Raw genomic sequence first — 17480 nt, forward strand, 5'->3', positions numbered from 1 at the left:
AAAAAAAAAAAAAAAAAAAAAAAAAAATAAAATGTATTTAATATTTTTGATTTAAATTAAATTAAATTTAATTTAATTTTTTTTTTTTTTTTTTTTTTTTTTTTTTGTTGTTAATTTAATTTTTATATATTATGCTTTTTTTTTCTTTTTTTTTTATAAAAAAATAGGAATATATAAGTGTATTCTTTTTAAATTATATACATATATCAACACTTAATTCAAAAGTTTTATACATATGTATATATATATATATATATATATATATATATATATATATATCTTTAATATTTAAAAAATTAGTTTGTCTTTATATGTTATTATTTTTTGATTTTTTTTGATTTTTTTTTTTTTATTGTGTTTTGTTTATTTTTTCAACATACTATTTAAATTATTCCAACATCATATATTGTTTAAATATTATATATATATATTATACATATTCTACATAATATTTAGAAACACATTCTTCCTTAAAAAAATTTTTTTTTTTTTCCTACATTGATATCAGATTATTTTTTATTTTATTTCCTACGGTAAAAAAAACACCAACTTTATAATATCTACAATATATATATTATATATATGTATTTATTTATTAATTTATTAAATTATTATTATTTTTTTTTAGTAATTGTTGATATATTTGAAACATATATATAATTTAAAAAAAAGAAAAGTATTAACTATATTTTTTATAATTTATAAAACATCTTTGCTCTATGTTTACAAATATGTAATTAAAATAGACATATATTAGACATGAATATTTTGTATTAATAATGTATGATATAAAGTTATTTATTCGATTCTGACCTATATGAAAAATAATAAATAGTAGAAAAAAAAAAAATTGAAGTAAAAAAAAAAAATAAGAATTAGAAAAAAAATTATATAAATAATTTAAAAACGGAATAATACAATTTTCGAATCATACGTGTAGAAATATGTAATATCATTTGTATTTGTTTTATATTCCCTAATTATGTATTTTTCATTATTATTACAAAAATATATAATATATATATATATATATATATATAATATGTCTAAATATACTTTTATTTATTATATAATTGTTTATATTTTTTATTATTTTATATATTTTTTCAAATAATATACAACAGAATAAAAAAAAAAAAAAAAAAAAAAATATGACAAAATTTTCTGAAGGCCATTATGACATCTTAAATTTAATAGAGGTAAAGAGTAATATTCAAGAGAAAAATATACTAGGATATAGTGTTGATTATACTGTAGGTGGGCTATTTTTATTTGGGGGTTTTAAAATAGATATAGAAGAGAATAATGGGATAATATGTAACGATGCTTATTTAATTCATATAAAAAACGATAAGGCAGAGTATGAAACTCTGAGTATTAAAATAAAACCATCTATTAGATGTTATCATAATTCTTGCAGATTATTAGAAAATTATGTTATAATTTTTGGTGGATTGAATAGTGAAGTTCCTTTTGTTGCTTTGAACGATTTATGGGTATTTAACAGTTTAAATAAGACATTTGTTGAAATAAAATTAAAATGTAAAGAAAAAAATAGAGAGAAGAATTTACAAAATGGCATAAATGGAACAAACGAGAAGGGGTATAATTCTCAAACGGATGATGAAAATTGTAGTGATAATAAATATAGAGAGAATCAGGATTATGGGAGTAATGATAGTGATAGCAAAGATGGTGAAGATATTGATAAAGATGATTCCATTTTAGATAATTCATATGTAAAGAATTTAAGAAAATATTTGAAAAGTAATAAAAGTGATGAGTTACATTCAAGTGATATACCATGTCCTCGTTATTTTTCTAGTTTAGATTTATATATTATACGAAAAAATAATATAGAAGAAGAAAAAGGATTTAAAAAGGATGAAATCAAAATAATAAAGAATAATATTATAGTAAGTAATTCTTTAAATTATGAATATTTTAGTTTAATTTTATTCGGTGGATATGGTGGTTATGACAGAAGCAGTTATAATGATTTATATGAATTTAATATATTAAATAATGAATGGATATTAAGAAGTTGTAAAGGGAATGTACCATCGACTAGATATGGTCATATATCATTTATCCATGGAAATAATTTATTTATATTAGGTGGTACTAATGCTGAAATAAGTTTTAATGATATGTATTCATGTGATTTAAAAAACAATGAATGGTCTGAAGTGGATTTTTCTTATTCATTTAATATTTCAAAAGTATTTTGTAGAAGTGTGTTGGTAGAATCTATTGATAGAAATATTATATTTATTTTTGGAGGTTATAATATTATTAGTGATGAAAAGGGAAATCGAAAGATAGAATATAATAATATAGAGTTGAATATGTTAAAGTTATATGATACCTTTAAATTAGAAGAATTGAAATATAATATTATTCAAAACAATGAAGAAAATATAATAAAAAATAATAATATGGAAGAAATTAATAATATGAATAGTAATAATGTTAAAAATGAAATAATAATAACTACAAAACATGATATATATGAAGATTCCAATATATCAAATAATATAACATTCTGTTCTATAACATATGATTTTATGGATTCTAATTTAATTATAACAGATAATAAAAAGAAAATATATATTATGAATATAAGCAATATCATTGGACCAAAATATGCTATATTTAATATATGGCCAAAACAATGTGATATAAATGGAAATAAAAAATTATTGTTTAGAGGAAAAGGATTTACTAATGAAGGCAAAATTCTAGTGAAATATAAATCTGATGATATAAATTTATATAGTGAAGGGATATATATTAATGAAAATAATATATATACTATAGTACCTAATGCAAAAAATAAAATCAAGAATAATATATGTCAGGTACAATTATCTATTAATGATAAATGTTACACAACTAATAGTTGTTTTCTAGAATATTATTATAATATTGATCCTAAAAATACATTAATTTTTGGAAGTGGCTTATTGGAACCAGTATGTTTACAAAAGGATAATATATTTTTTCTGATTGCAAAAAATAGTATGAATGAACATAAAAGAATAGGAGGTGATAAATTTCAAATCAGTATTATATATGAACAAAAAAGCGAACAATATGATATCAACTATTTTGTTTATGATTTAAATAATGGATTTTATATAGTCAAATATTTCTCATTTGTTAATGACAAGCAAATGAAAGTAAAGATGCAAAATGTGGGCAAAAATAATAACATAGAACAAATAAACAATAATAATGATAATAATAATAATAATGATAATAATAATAACAATAATAATAATAATAATAATAATAACAATAATAACAATAATAATGATAATTTAAATGAACAGTTCAAATGTAATGTAGTACAAAGGAAGAATCAAAATGATTTAGAAGCTCTTGAAGGACCTCAAAATATATCTAATAAGAACTCAATGAATAATGAAGATATAAAAAGTAATACAAGCAATCATATGGAAATATTAGACTTAAATGGGACCTTAAAAATAACAGTAAAATTAAAAGATGAAAATATTCAGAATAGTCCATTTTTTCTAAAAGTTGATAATAATTTAAAAGATAAAATAATATATGTAAAACAATTTATTAATGATAGATTAGAGAATTTATTACGAAAAGGAGAATGTTTATTTGATCTAATAAAAAATAAAAACATGAATACAAATAATTTGATACAATTAAATATCAATATTGATCATTTTCTAAACAGATTCCCTAAAGCAATACATGACATAAATATTATAGAACAGTATATATTATATGGACTTATAGATATAGATAAGATAAAAAATGTTATTACAAACTTACATGAAGAGGATAATTTGTTGAATGCTTCTCAAGAGGAAGAAATATATATTGATAAAGAAATTCATGAATTAATAAATAATGAAAAGTTCAAAAATGATCAGACAGATGGAATGGGAGAATATTCTTCTACTACAACAAGTAACATAAAAAAATAAATAAATAAAAATGATAGTACAAATTGTAATATTATTACTACGACTAATATAAATATTAATAGTAATATCAATATTAATAGTAATAATAATATTAATAGTAATAATAATATTAATAGTAATAACAATATTAATAGTAATAATAATATTAACAGTAATAATAATATTAATAGTAATAATAATATTAATAGTAATAATAATATTAATAGTAATAATAATCTTCGTAATAATTTTAATATTAATAATTGTTATATATTTTTTTGAATGGTTCAGATAACGTAAAACACACTAATAATGCCAATAATAATGATAAACATATAACAGATAAAGTAACACATATAATAAATGAAAATATTGATACTAGAAATAATTTTTTAAAAGTAAAAGATAACCATAAGATTGTAGATTTTATAAATGAAAATAAATTGCAATTTCTAGATTATATCGATCCTAATATCATGAAGAAATTAAGAAATTATATCAACCTCCTAAATACAGAAGAATTAAATTTAAAAAACAAAAAAGATAACAAAAAAATAGACGATTCAAATAAAAAAGATTTATCAGGAATTAAAAAAAAAAGAAGTGAAGATAAATTTCATTTAGATAATAATTTAGAGAAAGATGAGAAAAAAATTGAAGTAATTAAAAATTTATTAATTTTTTATCATAAACTTAAAACGGTTTGCTTGTCTAAAAAAGAAAAAGAATTAAAAGATGAATTTATAAAAGAAGAAAAGGAAAGTATTAAAAAATTAAAATTAAATTATAATAAATTTGTAAATATCAAAAAGAATTTAGAAGTATCTAATGTTTATTTACATAACAATGGATATGATTCATCATTAAAAGAACTTGAAACTACAAAAAAATATCTTATAGAAATAAAAGATGAAGTTACAAAAATAAAACAAATATCAGATAATATTATTAAAATAGATAATGTAGAAGAATTAAATAAAGATATTGAAAATTTAAATAATGAAATTCATGAAATTGAAAAGATGTGGCTATTTATCAAAAAAAAAGAAGAAATATTAAATGAATTTTTTTTTTGTCCTTTTAAAGATTTAGATGTAGAAGATTTTGATATACAAGTAAAAAAATTACAAAATGATTTCAAAAAAATTAAAGTAGATAGAAAACATAATATATGTAAAGAAGAAACATTAAAATTAAAAGAAATTATAAAATTTATTTCTGTTTTGTGTGAAATTAAAAAACCATTTATAAAAGATAGACATATAAAAGAAATGGAAAATAATATAAATGAAGAAAAAGAAAAAAATAAAGAAGAAGATAAAATAAATATAATTATAGATGATAGTACATTAACTATATATTTCTATAAATTAAATGTTATGAAATATCATGATACTATTGAAGAAGTTATTATAAAAGCATATAATGAAAAAATAATAGAAGAAACTATTAATAAATTTGAAGATTATTGGGATAAAATATATTTTAAAAAAAAAGAATATAAAAATAATATACTATTAACATATATAGATGATATATGTATAGACACAATTGAAGAACATCAAGTTACTTTACAAAATTGTTTTTCATCTAAATATTTTCTTTTCTTTTCAGATGAGTTAAATTTATGGCAAAAAAAAATATCCAATATATATGAAGTAATACAATTATTAAAAGATATAGAAAAATTGTGGATATATTTACAAAATATGTATATATATTCAGAAGAAGTAAAAAAGGAACTACCTCTCTATTCTAAATTCTTTTTAACTATTAATGATGAATATCTTGAAATGTTAAAACAAATTATTGATAATAATATAAAAGTAGTAGATTTTTCAAATGAAGGAGGAATTATAGAAAAATTAGAAGAATTAAAAGTAAAATTATGTAAAAGTGAAAAACCATTGAATGAATATTTAGATTCTAAACGTAAATCATTTCCTAGATTTTTTTTTATATCTTCTACTGATTTAATAGATATATTATCTAATGGAAATAATTTTAAACTTGTAAATACACACGTACAAAAAATATTTTTATCCATTAGAAAATTTGTAACAAAAAATGAGCAATTAACAGATAACGAAATACAAAATGAAGTGAAACTAAATAATCAAGAAACTATTACAGAAGAAAAGAATAAAAATTCAAATGAAGATTCTAATGAAATAGAGACAAATAAATATAATAAGAAGGAAGAATCAACGAATAATAGAGATGATAATTATGATGATAATATAAAAAATGATAAAGATGAAAAAGAAGAAACTATTATCAAGTTAATTTCGTCTTATGGAGAAGAAATATGTAATTTTCATGAAGGTCTAGTTTTGAAAGGTAAAGTGGAATGTTATTTAAATGATATAATAGATCATATTAAATATACATTAAAATATTATATTACAAATTTATTTAGATTAAAAGATTTGTTTAATAATGAAAAAGAAAAATGGATAGATGAAAATTATTTAGCTCAAGTATTTATTTTATGTAATACTATATTTTTTGTAAATGATGTGGAAAATATATTAATTAAAAAAGATATTAATATATATGAAGAATTAAATAAATATTATAAAAATCATATTCTTCAATTAGAAAATGTTATTAAAAAAGTTCAAAAAAAATTAACTATAAAAAATAGAATCAAAATTATGTGTATTATTACATTAGATACATTTTATAGAGATGTACTTGAAGTTATCCTAAAAAATAAATCTTCTATTTCTATAAATATGTTCGATTGGCAATCTCAAATTAGGATGTATCCATTTTTTAAAAATCAAAAAATTTACGAAGAGAATGAAAACCAAACGGAAGAATCAAACTTAAAATTGGATAATAGAAATATAGATAATGAACACCAAGAAGGAAAACAAGAATATAACAACAAAAATAACGATAATGATAATTATAATAATAATAATAATATATTAAATAATGAATTATCAAAATATACGTGCCTTACATATTTTAAAGACTTATATATTAAAATAAAAATTATGGACTGTTCATTTAATTATTCTTATGATTATATAGGAAATTATCAAAGGTTAGTTATTACTCCTTTAACAAGTCGTATTTATATTACAGCTACACAAGCATTAAGCTTATATATGGGATGTGCTCCTGCAGGACCAGCAGGAACAGGGAAAACTGAAACTACAAAAGATTTATCTAGCTTTTTTGGAAAAAACTGTTATGTATTTAATTGTTCAGATCAATTAGATTATAAAAGTATGGGAAATATTTTTAAAGGAATTGGTAGTACAGGGTGTTGGTGTTGTTTTGATGAGTTTAATAGATTAATTCCTGAAGTTTTATCTGTTTGTTCTATTCAATTTAAATCCATATTAGATTGTAAACGAAATAATAATAATGTATGTATTATTGGTTCTGATGAAATTATTGTAAAAAAAAATTGTGCTGTTTTTATTACAATGAATCCTGATTATTTAGGTAGATCTAAATTACCTGAAAGTCTTAAAATTTTATTCAGACCTATAACAGTAATTATACCTGATTTTAACAAAATTTGTGAAAATATGTTAATGGCTGAAGGATATGTAAATGCAAAATATCTTTCTATTAAATTCACTACATTTTTTGAGCTAGCCAAAAGTTTACTAAAAGATAAACATTGTGATTGGGGTTTAAGAAGCATCAAAAGTGTATTAACAAAAGCTGGGGATCTCAAAAGAAATTATCCTGACGTAGATGAAAATAAATTACTTTATTCAGCTATACATGATATTAATATTGCAAAAATATCATCTTCTAATTGTCCTATTTTTTCTGGTTTGCTTAATGATATATTTTTTTCCAATCAAAATGATATAACTGATATAAATGAAAATAAAAAAGAAAATAAAAAAGAAAATAAAAAAGAAAAAGATAATATTGAAGAATTAAAATCAGATAACATAAAAGAAGAAAAGAAAACAAAAAAAAAACATTTAGAAGATAATAATAATAATAAAAAAAAAGAATTATTCAATTTGAATAATATAGAAAAAGAATTAATGGATATTTGTAAAAAAAATCATTTATTCGGATTAAATTATTTTGTTAAAAAGATTATACAATTAAATGATATAATGAATATTAGACACTGTGTATTTATTATGGGTGAAGCTGGTTGTGGGAAAACCACACTTTTTAATATGTTAATGGAATATCAAAAAAAACAAAATTTAAAAACAGTAAGTATACGAATAAATCCTAAATCAATAAATATAGATGATTTATATGGTAATGTACATATAAAAACAAGAGAATGGAAAGATGGGGTATTTTCTAAATATATGAGAAATTATTCTAAAAAAGATGATTGTGATAAAGCTTACATTATTTTTGATGGAAATTTAGATTCTCATTGGATAGAAAATATGAATTCAGTTATGGATGATAATAAAGTTTTAACTTTATCATCTAATGAAAGAATATTATTAAAAAATCATATGAATTTAGTTTTTGAATTTAGTGATTTAATGTTTGCTACTCCTGCTACAATATCAAGAGCAGGTTTAGTTTATTTTTCAGTAGATCCTAATGATTTATGGAAAAATTATTTTTTATCATGGATAGATAAACATGATAATTTTAATAGTAATATAAAAAAATTATTTGAAAAATTAATGTATAAATATGTTGAACCTACATTTAGTTATTTAAGTACTTTACAAACTTCTATAAAAATATCACCAATGTCTCATATACAATCATTATCAGCTTTATTAGATATATTATTAATAGATAATAATTATGAAAGTGTAGAACATTATTTCATTTATTCAGTTATATGGTGTTTTGGGGGATTTTTAGGTGAAAAGGATAATGTAAATTATAAAAAAAGTTTTGATAAATATTGGAAAAATACATTTAAAAGTATTAAGGTTAATCGAAAAATAAGTGTTTTTGATTTTTATGTAGAAAATAATAAATTTAAAGAATGGGATGAAGCAGAAATAACTAATGAACTAAAACAAAATTATGTATTACAAGATGATATATTTATTGAAACAATAGAAAGTTATTCTTATAAATATATATGTAAATTGTTTTTAAAATCCGATATGCCTATTTTATTTATTGGTAAAACTGGTGTAGGAAAAACACAATTATGTAAGAAAATATTAAATGAAGAAAAAGAAGAATTTAAAAGTTTTTATATGATTTTTAATTATTATACTACATCTAAAAATGTACAAACATTAATGCAAAGTTGTTTAGAAAAAAAATCAGGAAAACAATTTAGTCCACCATATCAACAAAAATTAATATATTTTATAGATGATATAAATATGCCTAAATGTGATGATTATAATACACAAAGTGCTATTGAATTATTATGTCAATATATAGATACAAATTCTTGGTTTGATTTAGAAAAATTAAATTTAATTAAAATATTAAATACAAAACTTATATCTTGTATGAATTATAATAGAGGTAATTTTACTATTAATCCAAGATTAATTAGACACTTTTTTATATTAAATATTAATTTTCCAGAAAATAATACTGTCAATAGTATATTTAGTGTTTTATTAAAAAATCATTTTAATAATTTTAAACAAGATGTATCTGATTTAATTCCATCTATATTAAAATCTACTATATCTTTATTTTATAATATTGAAAAGACATTCAAAAGAACAGCTACTTATTTTTATTATGAATTTAATTTAAGAGATATTCATAGTATAGTTAAAGGATTACTTACTACAACACCTGTTACATTTCAAGATTGTGATAAACTTTTATTTTTATGGTTACATGAATGTGAAAGGGTATACTCAGATAAGCTTAATAAAAAAGACAAGAACAAATATAAAAAGATTATTACTGATATAATAAAAAAAATGTATAATAAATATGAAATTAATAAATTTGTTATGAAATATGACAGTACTTTATTATTTTCAAATTTCCATAAAGGTAGTCATGATAAAACATATGACATTTGTAAAAACATGGAAGAATTAACATTATTCTTAAATGAAGAATTAAATGAATATAATAATTCCTATAATTTAAATATTGTTTTATTTAGTGATGCTATTAAACATATTTGTAAATTAATTAGAATAGTAGATAATTTAAAAGCACATGCATTATTATTAGGTATAGGAGGATGTGGAAAAACAACCATATCTAAATTTTCATCTTATATATCATCGAAAACATTTTTTGAAATGGATTTTTCTGCACATTGTACTGATAACGATATCAAAAAATATTTACAAAACATTTTTCATAAATGTGCTATGAAAAATGAAGATATTGTTTTATTTTTAAAAGAAAGTAAAATACATGATACTTTCTTTATATATGTTAATGAATATATGTGTTCAAATAATATTATAGACTTATATACAAAAGAAGAACGAGATTATATAATACATAATATTAGAAATATAGCTAAAGCAGATGGTATAGAACAATCAGATAATAACATATTCGATTATTATATTAAAAAAGTAAATGATAACTTACATTTCATTTTATGTTTTTCTCCAACTAGTAATAATTTTAGAGATAAATCAAACAATTTCCAGTGTATATTAAATAATACTATGATAGATATATATGATAATTGGGAAGCTGATTCTTTAATGTGTGTAGGGAAAAATTATGTTAGTAATATATATATGAATATAAATACGGGGGATATTTTATTAGATCAAGAATATATTAACTTAAAAAATAAAAATATAGAAAAAGATATAACTTTGGGAAACAAACAGATAGAGAAAAATTATATCCCTACAATATCAACAAACGATGGAGATGATCATTATACAGACATGGATAAAACAAATATGAAAAATGGGGACATTACAACAACGATAAATAATATTACTATTGACAATAATGACAATAATGACAATAATAATAATAATAATAATAATAATATTTATGATAAAAATGTTAGTATACTAAACGAAGAAGAATATGTAAACCTAAAAGATATAATAACTGAATATCTAAAAGAATGTTATGAAGACCTATTAGATATATCATCCTTTTATTATTCTCATGAACGTTCCCATATTTATATAACCCCCAAATTATATCTTGAAAGTATCAAAACGTATCATATAATGTTACTAAAAAATATTACTAATATAAATAATAAAATGAATATGCTTAAAAACGGTATCACAAAAATGAATGAAACAAGTTCAAATGTAGAAAATATAAAAAATTGCTTAAAAGATAAAAAAAAAATATCAGAAGAGAAAATGGAAGCTGCTGAAAAATATGCAATAGATATTGGTAATGAAAAAATGGTTGTAAAAAAAGAGAGTGATTTAGCTGATATAGAAGAACAAAATTGTTTAGAAATACAAAAAAAAGTTCTTAAACAACAAGAAGAATGTGAAAATGATATAAGATTAGGTATTCCATTAATAGAACAAGCTGAAGAAGCTTTAAATACGTTAAATAAAAAAAATATTCAAGAATTAAAAACTTTAAACAAACCACCTCCAGGAGTAGAAGATATTACTGCAGCTGTTATGCAATTATTAGCAACAATTGATACAACTATATCTATAGATAAATTTGGAAAAATTAAAGATCGAAGTTGGAAATCTGCACAAAAAATGATGATTAATCCTGAAAAATTTATATCCTTACTTAAAGATTATAAAAATAAGATTGATGAAAATTTGGTTCCTGATTGTAACTTTAAATATGTAGAAAATTTAATTAATTTACCACATTTTAATAAAAATGCAATACAAAAAAAATCTAAAGCTGCTGCAGGATTAGCTGAATGGGTTTTAAATATAACATCATTTTATAAAATTATTCAAAACATATTACCTAAAAGAATATTATTAGATAATACAAAAAAAGGTTTAGAAGAAGCTAATGAAAAATTACAAATTGTACGTGAAAAGGTACAATCACTAAAAGCAAAACTAAGTGAATTAATAAGTCAATATGATCATGCTATATATGAAAGAGATCTTGTTATTTTAGAGGAAAAGAAATTAAAAACAAAATTAGAATTATCAATTAGATTAATAGATGCTTTAAGTAGTGAAGAAATATCATGGTCAAAACAATATGAAAGTTTAAAAAAAAAAAAAAAAACAATTTTAACAGATATATTACTTTCATCTACTTTTGTTACGTTTTGTGGTGGATTTACTAAAAAATATAGAAATAAAATTATGACAAATTGTGTTGATACATTAAAGAGAAAAAATGAAATACAAAATAATATTTTTAATAACATGCTCAAAAAAATAAATAATAACGACCAAAATTTCATAAATAACAACAACAATAATAATAATAGTAGTAATAATAATAGTGCAAATTTTGGTTATAATGAGGACCCACAAAAAAAAGATAATCATAATTTTGACATATCAAACAAATTGAATATAAAAAATGAAAAAAAAGACAACGAATTGGGGAATGATAATTTAAAGAAAGACGAAATGATTTATGATATATTCTTAGTAAATAATTTTAATTTAGATTTATTAATAAATGAAGAAGTTTTATCTAAATTAAGTAAACAAGGTTTAACATTAAATTCAGTATGTATTGAAAATAATATAATATTAGAAAATAGTGATAAGTTCCCTATTATTATTGATCCACAAATGGAAAGTTTAAAATGGTTAATTAATAGTCATAAAGAAAAAAGTGAAAAATTAATTATCACAGATATTAATGATAAAATATTATTAAAAAAAATAGAAGAATGTATATCTTTTGGTTATTCTATTATTGTTGAGAATGCAGATGAATATATTGATAATACATTATATAATGTTATATCAAAGAATATAATTAAGAGAAAAAATAATTATTATATTAATATTAATGATAAAGAACTTATGTTTCATCCATCTTTTTATATAATATTACATACACAATTATCAAATCCTCATTATCAACCTGAAATACAATCGGCATGTTCTCTAATAAATTTCACGGTTACACCAGATGATTTAGAAGAACATTTATTATCTATTACTCTAGAAAATGAATTTAATCATTTATCAAAAAAGAAAAAGAAATTATCATTGTTAAAATATGATTATATGTGTCAACTCTCTTTTCTTCAATCATCAATCTTGCAAAAATTAACAGATGCTAAAGGGGATATTTTAGAAGATGTTTCATTAATCGAAAATTTAGAAAAAACGAAATTATTAAGTGAAAATATAGCTAAAAAAACAGAAATTGTCAAAAATACAGAAGTACATATTAATACCATTATCAACTTATATAGACCTTTATCAAAAAGAGGAGTCATGTATTTCTTCATTTTACAAAAATTAAAAAACTTACATTCATTTTATTTCTATTCTTTAGAAATATTCTTGAAAATATTTATCAAATGCTTGAATGACAGTTCTCCAAATAGATCACCCAGTAAGGTGAACCAGGAGCAAGAATATTATCTTAAAAGTGAAGATAATGATTTTAATGATGATTACCTTGGTAGTACAAAAGAGGAGGACAAGCGCGACGAGGATGCAAAGGTAGAAGAGGAGAATATGGAAGAGGAAAAGATGGAAGATGGAAGAGTTGATGAAGAAAAGATGGAAGATGGAATAGTTGATGAAGAAAAGATGGAAGATGGAATAGTTGATGAAGAAAAGATGGAAGATGAAAAAGTTGAAGAAAAGGTGGAAGATGAAAAAGTTGTTGAAGAAAAGATGGAAGATGAAAAAGTTGAAGAAAAGGTGGAAGATGAAAAAGTTGTTGAAGAAAAGATGGAAGATGAAAAAGTTGAAGAAAAGGTGGAAGATGAAAAAGTTGTTGAAGAAAAAATGGAAGACGAAAAAGTTGTTGAAGAAAAAATGGAAGACGAAAAAGTTGTTGAAGAAAAAATGGAAGATGAAAAAGTTGAAGAAAAAATGGAAGACGAAAAAGTTGAAGAAAAGATGGAAGACGAAAAAGTTGTTGAAGAAAAAATGGAAGATGAAAAAGGGGAAAAGCAAAAGGTAGAAGAAGAAAATGTGGGAATAGAGGAAGTCGAAAAGGTCCAAATTGATGATTACAAAGTTTCAGAAAAAAAAGGGGAGAATAAAAATTGCACATATGAAGAAAATGGAAAAATTGATAAGGACAAAGAAGATGATTTAGAAGAAGAAGATTTTGAAAACGATGATTTTACAAATGAAGAAACGAAAATAGACAAGAATGAAGTTGAAAAAAGAGTAAATATGCTAACAGATTTATTGAATATAAAAATGTGGATGTATATGGATAAAGGTTTATTAGAAAGAGATAAATTAATTGTAAAATGTTTGATTATGTTACATTTAGAAAAGTTAAATGACAAAATAAGCGAAGAAGAGGAAGAAATTTTTATTAATCCTAAATATAAATTAAGTAGTAATAATATAACAAGTATTAGAAATAAAAAAGAGAATGAAAGTATGGAAAAAAAATTAATGAATAAATCATTTATTAATGAAGAATTATATGAAGATTGTAAGAATCTAGAAAATTTAAAAGATTTTGAAAACATTACTGAAAGTTTCGAAAGTGAGAGTATGTCATGGAAACAATGGTTTTTAAGTGAAAAAGTAGAAAATGAAGAATTACCTAGAAAATATAATAATATAAAAGATTTTTCTAAATTATTATTAATTCGAGTTTTACGTAAAGATAGATTTTTAATTGCATTAAAAAATTATATTACAAAAAATATAAAAATGACAAATGATGAAAAAAATAATACATATGCATTAGAAAATATATTAGATGAATATATTGATAATAAAACACCCGTCTTATTTTTGTTAACAACTGGTTATGATCCTTCTAAAGAAATAGAAGATTATATAAATAAAATGAAAAATAATGGTATTAAAAAAAATGATAGTAATAAAAAAGAATCCAATAAAAATAAAATATCTTATGTAAACATATCTATGGGTCAAGGACAAGAAAATATTGCATTAAAATATTTAAAAGAAATATCAAAATGTGGAGGATATATATTTTTACAAAACATTCATTTAATGACAAAATGGTTAAAAGAATTTGAAGAAATTCTGGATAAAATATTTTTAGATGCTCATGTAAATTTTCGTTTATTCTTATCTGCAGCTATACCAAATGAAAAAGATACCAAATTATTACCCGAAAAATTATTAAAGAAATGCTTTAGAATAAATAATGAAAAATCATATAGTTTAAAAGATAACATAAAATGTTGTCTTGATAAATTTGAAAACGGACAATATGATGATAAATTAAAAACAGTAATATTGGGTCTTTCTTATTATCATAGTTTATTGTTAGGAAGATTTTTATATGGAAAAATCGGATTTAGTCAATCATACTCTTTTAATGATAATGATTTAGAAATATCATTTAATATTATTAAAAGATATTTAAATACATATGAAAGTTTTCCTTTAGCAGATGTATTATTTTTAATAGGAGAAATTATATATGGTGGACATATAACAGATATATGGGATAGACGAATAAATAAGACATATGTTAAGAATATACTTAAAGAGATATATAGAAATATAATAAGTATAAATGAAAAAAATAAAAATATTAATATGGATCCTCATCATCCCAATGATAGTAATAATAATAATAATTATAATGATGATAATAATAATTGTCATAAAAAAAATAAAAATAATAATAATAATAATAATAATAATGATGATGACGATGATGATAGTAATAATAGTAATGATAACGAAGAAGAAAGTGAAGAAAAACTCATTTTAAAAAATACCAAACATAATATTTTGTTCGATGTATTTAAGTTTCCAGATTGTAGTAAATATAATATTAATCAACTAAAAAAATATATAGACGAAAAATTGAATAAAGAACAAACTTATTTATTAGGGTTACACATAAATGCCGAAATTGAATATATGAAAAATGAATGCTCACGAATATTACAAACTTTACAAGAACTAAGTAATAAAGAAATTGCATCAACAGAAAGTTATAAAAAAAATACGAAAATAATAAAGAAAGAAAAACCTGGTGATAATAAGGATAATAAATATACATATGATCAAAAAAAGGAAAACATACATAAAGAGGAAGATGATGAAGATGAAAAACATTCAGGAAGTAATAAAAGTACAAAAATTATATATGATATAATTAATCATTTATTAAATGAATTACCAGATAAAATTGATACAAATGATTTAAAAATAGAGGATAGTCAAACAAATACATTTATGGTAATAGCATTAAAAGAAGCAGAAAAATTTAACAAATTAATAGAATGTATTAATGATACATTAATAGAAATTAAATTAGTATTAGATGGTATATTAAATATGAATGATAAAATTCAAAATACTATCAAGTCATTAATGTTACATAATATACCACATATATGGATAAATTATTCTTATCCATCAAAAAAAAAATTGATGCCATGGTTTGAAAATTTTAAATTAAGAATAATATTTATAAAAGAATGGATTTCTAAAATAAGAAATAATATATTCCTACCAAATTCTGTATGGTTATCTGCATTATTTAATCCTATCTCATTTCTAACAGCTATTAAACAAAAATTTGCTCAAGAAAATAAAGTACCAATTGATAAACTTAAATTAAAATGGCAAGTAACCAATATAACAAAATTAGAAGATTTAAATAATAAAAATAATGCATTATATATACATGGATTATATTTACAAGGAGCTTCTTGGTTTATTAATTCGAAAAATGATACCTTTACATTCGATAAGGATAATATAAATGATAATGTATCTTATGGAAACATAATAGAATCTGTACCTAAACATATATATTATTCTATGCCATTAATATATGTATATTGTATTAGTAATGAACAAGATGAACTCTTAAAAGAAAATATGGAATATCGTTCATTGGATACACCTCTTTATGTGACTTCAGACAGGGGAAATACTTTTGTTTGTTCAATAGATCTAAAGTAATCAAAAAATAAAAAAAAATAAAAATAAAAATAAAATAAAATAAAATAAAAAAAATATAGGAACAGTGTATATATAATACATAAAATTAAATATCTTACACATTTGTAGCTACTACACTATTATTATTATTATTATGTATATAAATATATATATATATTTTTTTTTTTTTTTTTTTTTTTTCCCCCCCTTTCCCCAATTCCTATTTTACAGTTTAGAAATGGAAGATATAGAAGACAAATGGATATTAGCTGGTGTTGCACTTTTCTTATCGGATGATTAAGTTTGATTTTTTCTTATAATATATTATTATACAAATACTTAAAATAACTTCGTCATTATTTTAATACATTTATATTTATAAACATTTTATATTATGATATTAATAAAAATCATTAGTTGAAATAATTAAAAGTCTTTATTATATATATATATATATATATATATATATGAAATATTTAATAAGTCAAAATTAAAAAAAAAAAAAAAATAAAAAAAAACATCATAACTATAACAAATATTAAAAAAAATATGTTTAATGCCAACTTTTAATTAAAGTGTGTATACATATAAATAAAAAGACATAAAA

General features: G+C 20.4%; 1 protein-coding gene across 1 annotated transcript; it reads left to right on the forward strand.

The window, feature by feature from the left end:
- Nucleotides 1–1151: 1151 nt before the first annotated feature.
- Nucleotides 1152–17174, forward strand: PRSY57_1121300 (dynein heavy chain, putative; the record flags this gene model as incomplete). The annotated part of the gene is made up of 3 exons (XM_012908177.2): nucleotides 1152–3951; nucleotides 4239–16890; nucleotides 17105–17174. 3 exons carry the CDS (start codon nucleotides 1152–1154, stop codon nucleotides 17172–17174), a joined length of 15522 nt encoding a protein of 5173 aa, XP_012763631.2.
- Between the last annotated feature and the right edge of the window lie 306 nt (nucleotides 17175–17480).

This window comes from Plasmodium reichenowi, chromosome 11 (assembly GCF_001601855.1).
Source record: "Plasmodium reichenowi strain SY57 chromosome 11, whole genome shotgun sequence".
NCBI lineage: Eukaryota > Apicomplexa > Aconoidasida > Haemosporida > Plasmodiidae > Plasmodium > Plasmodium reichenowi.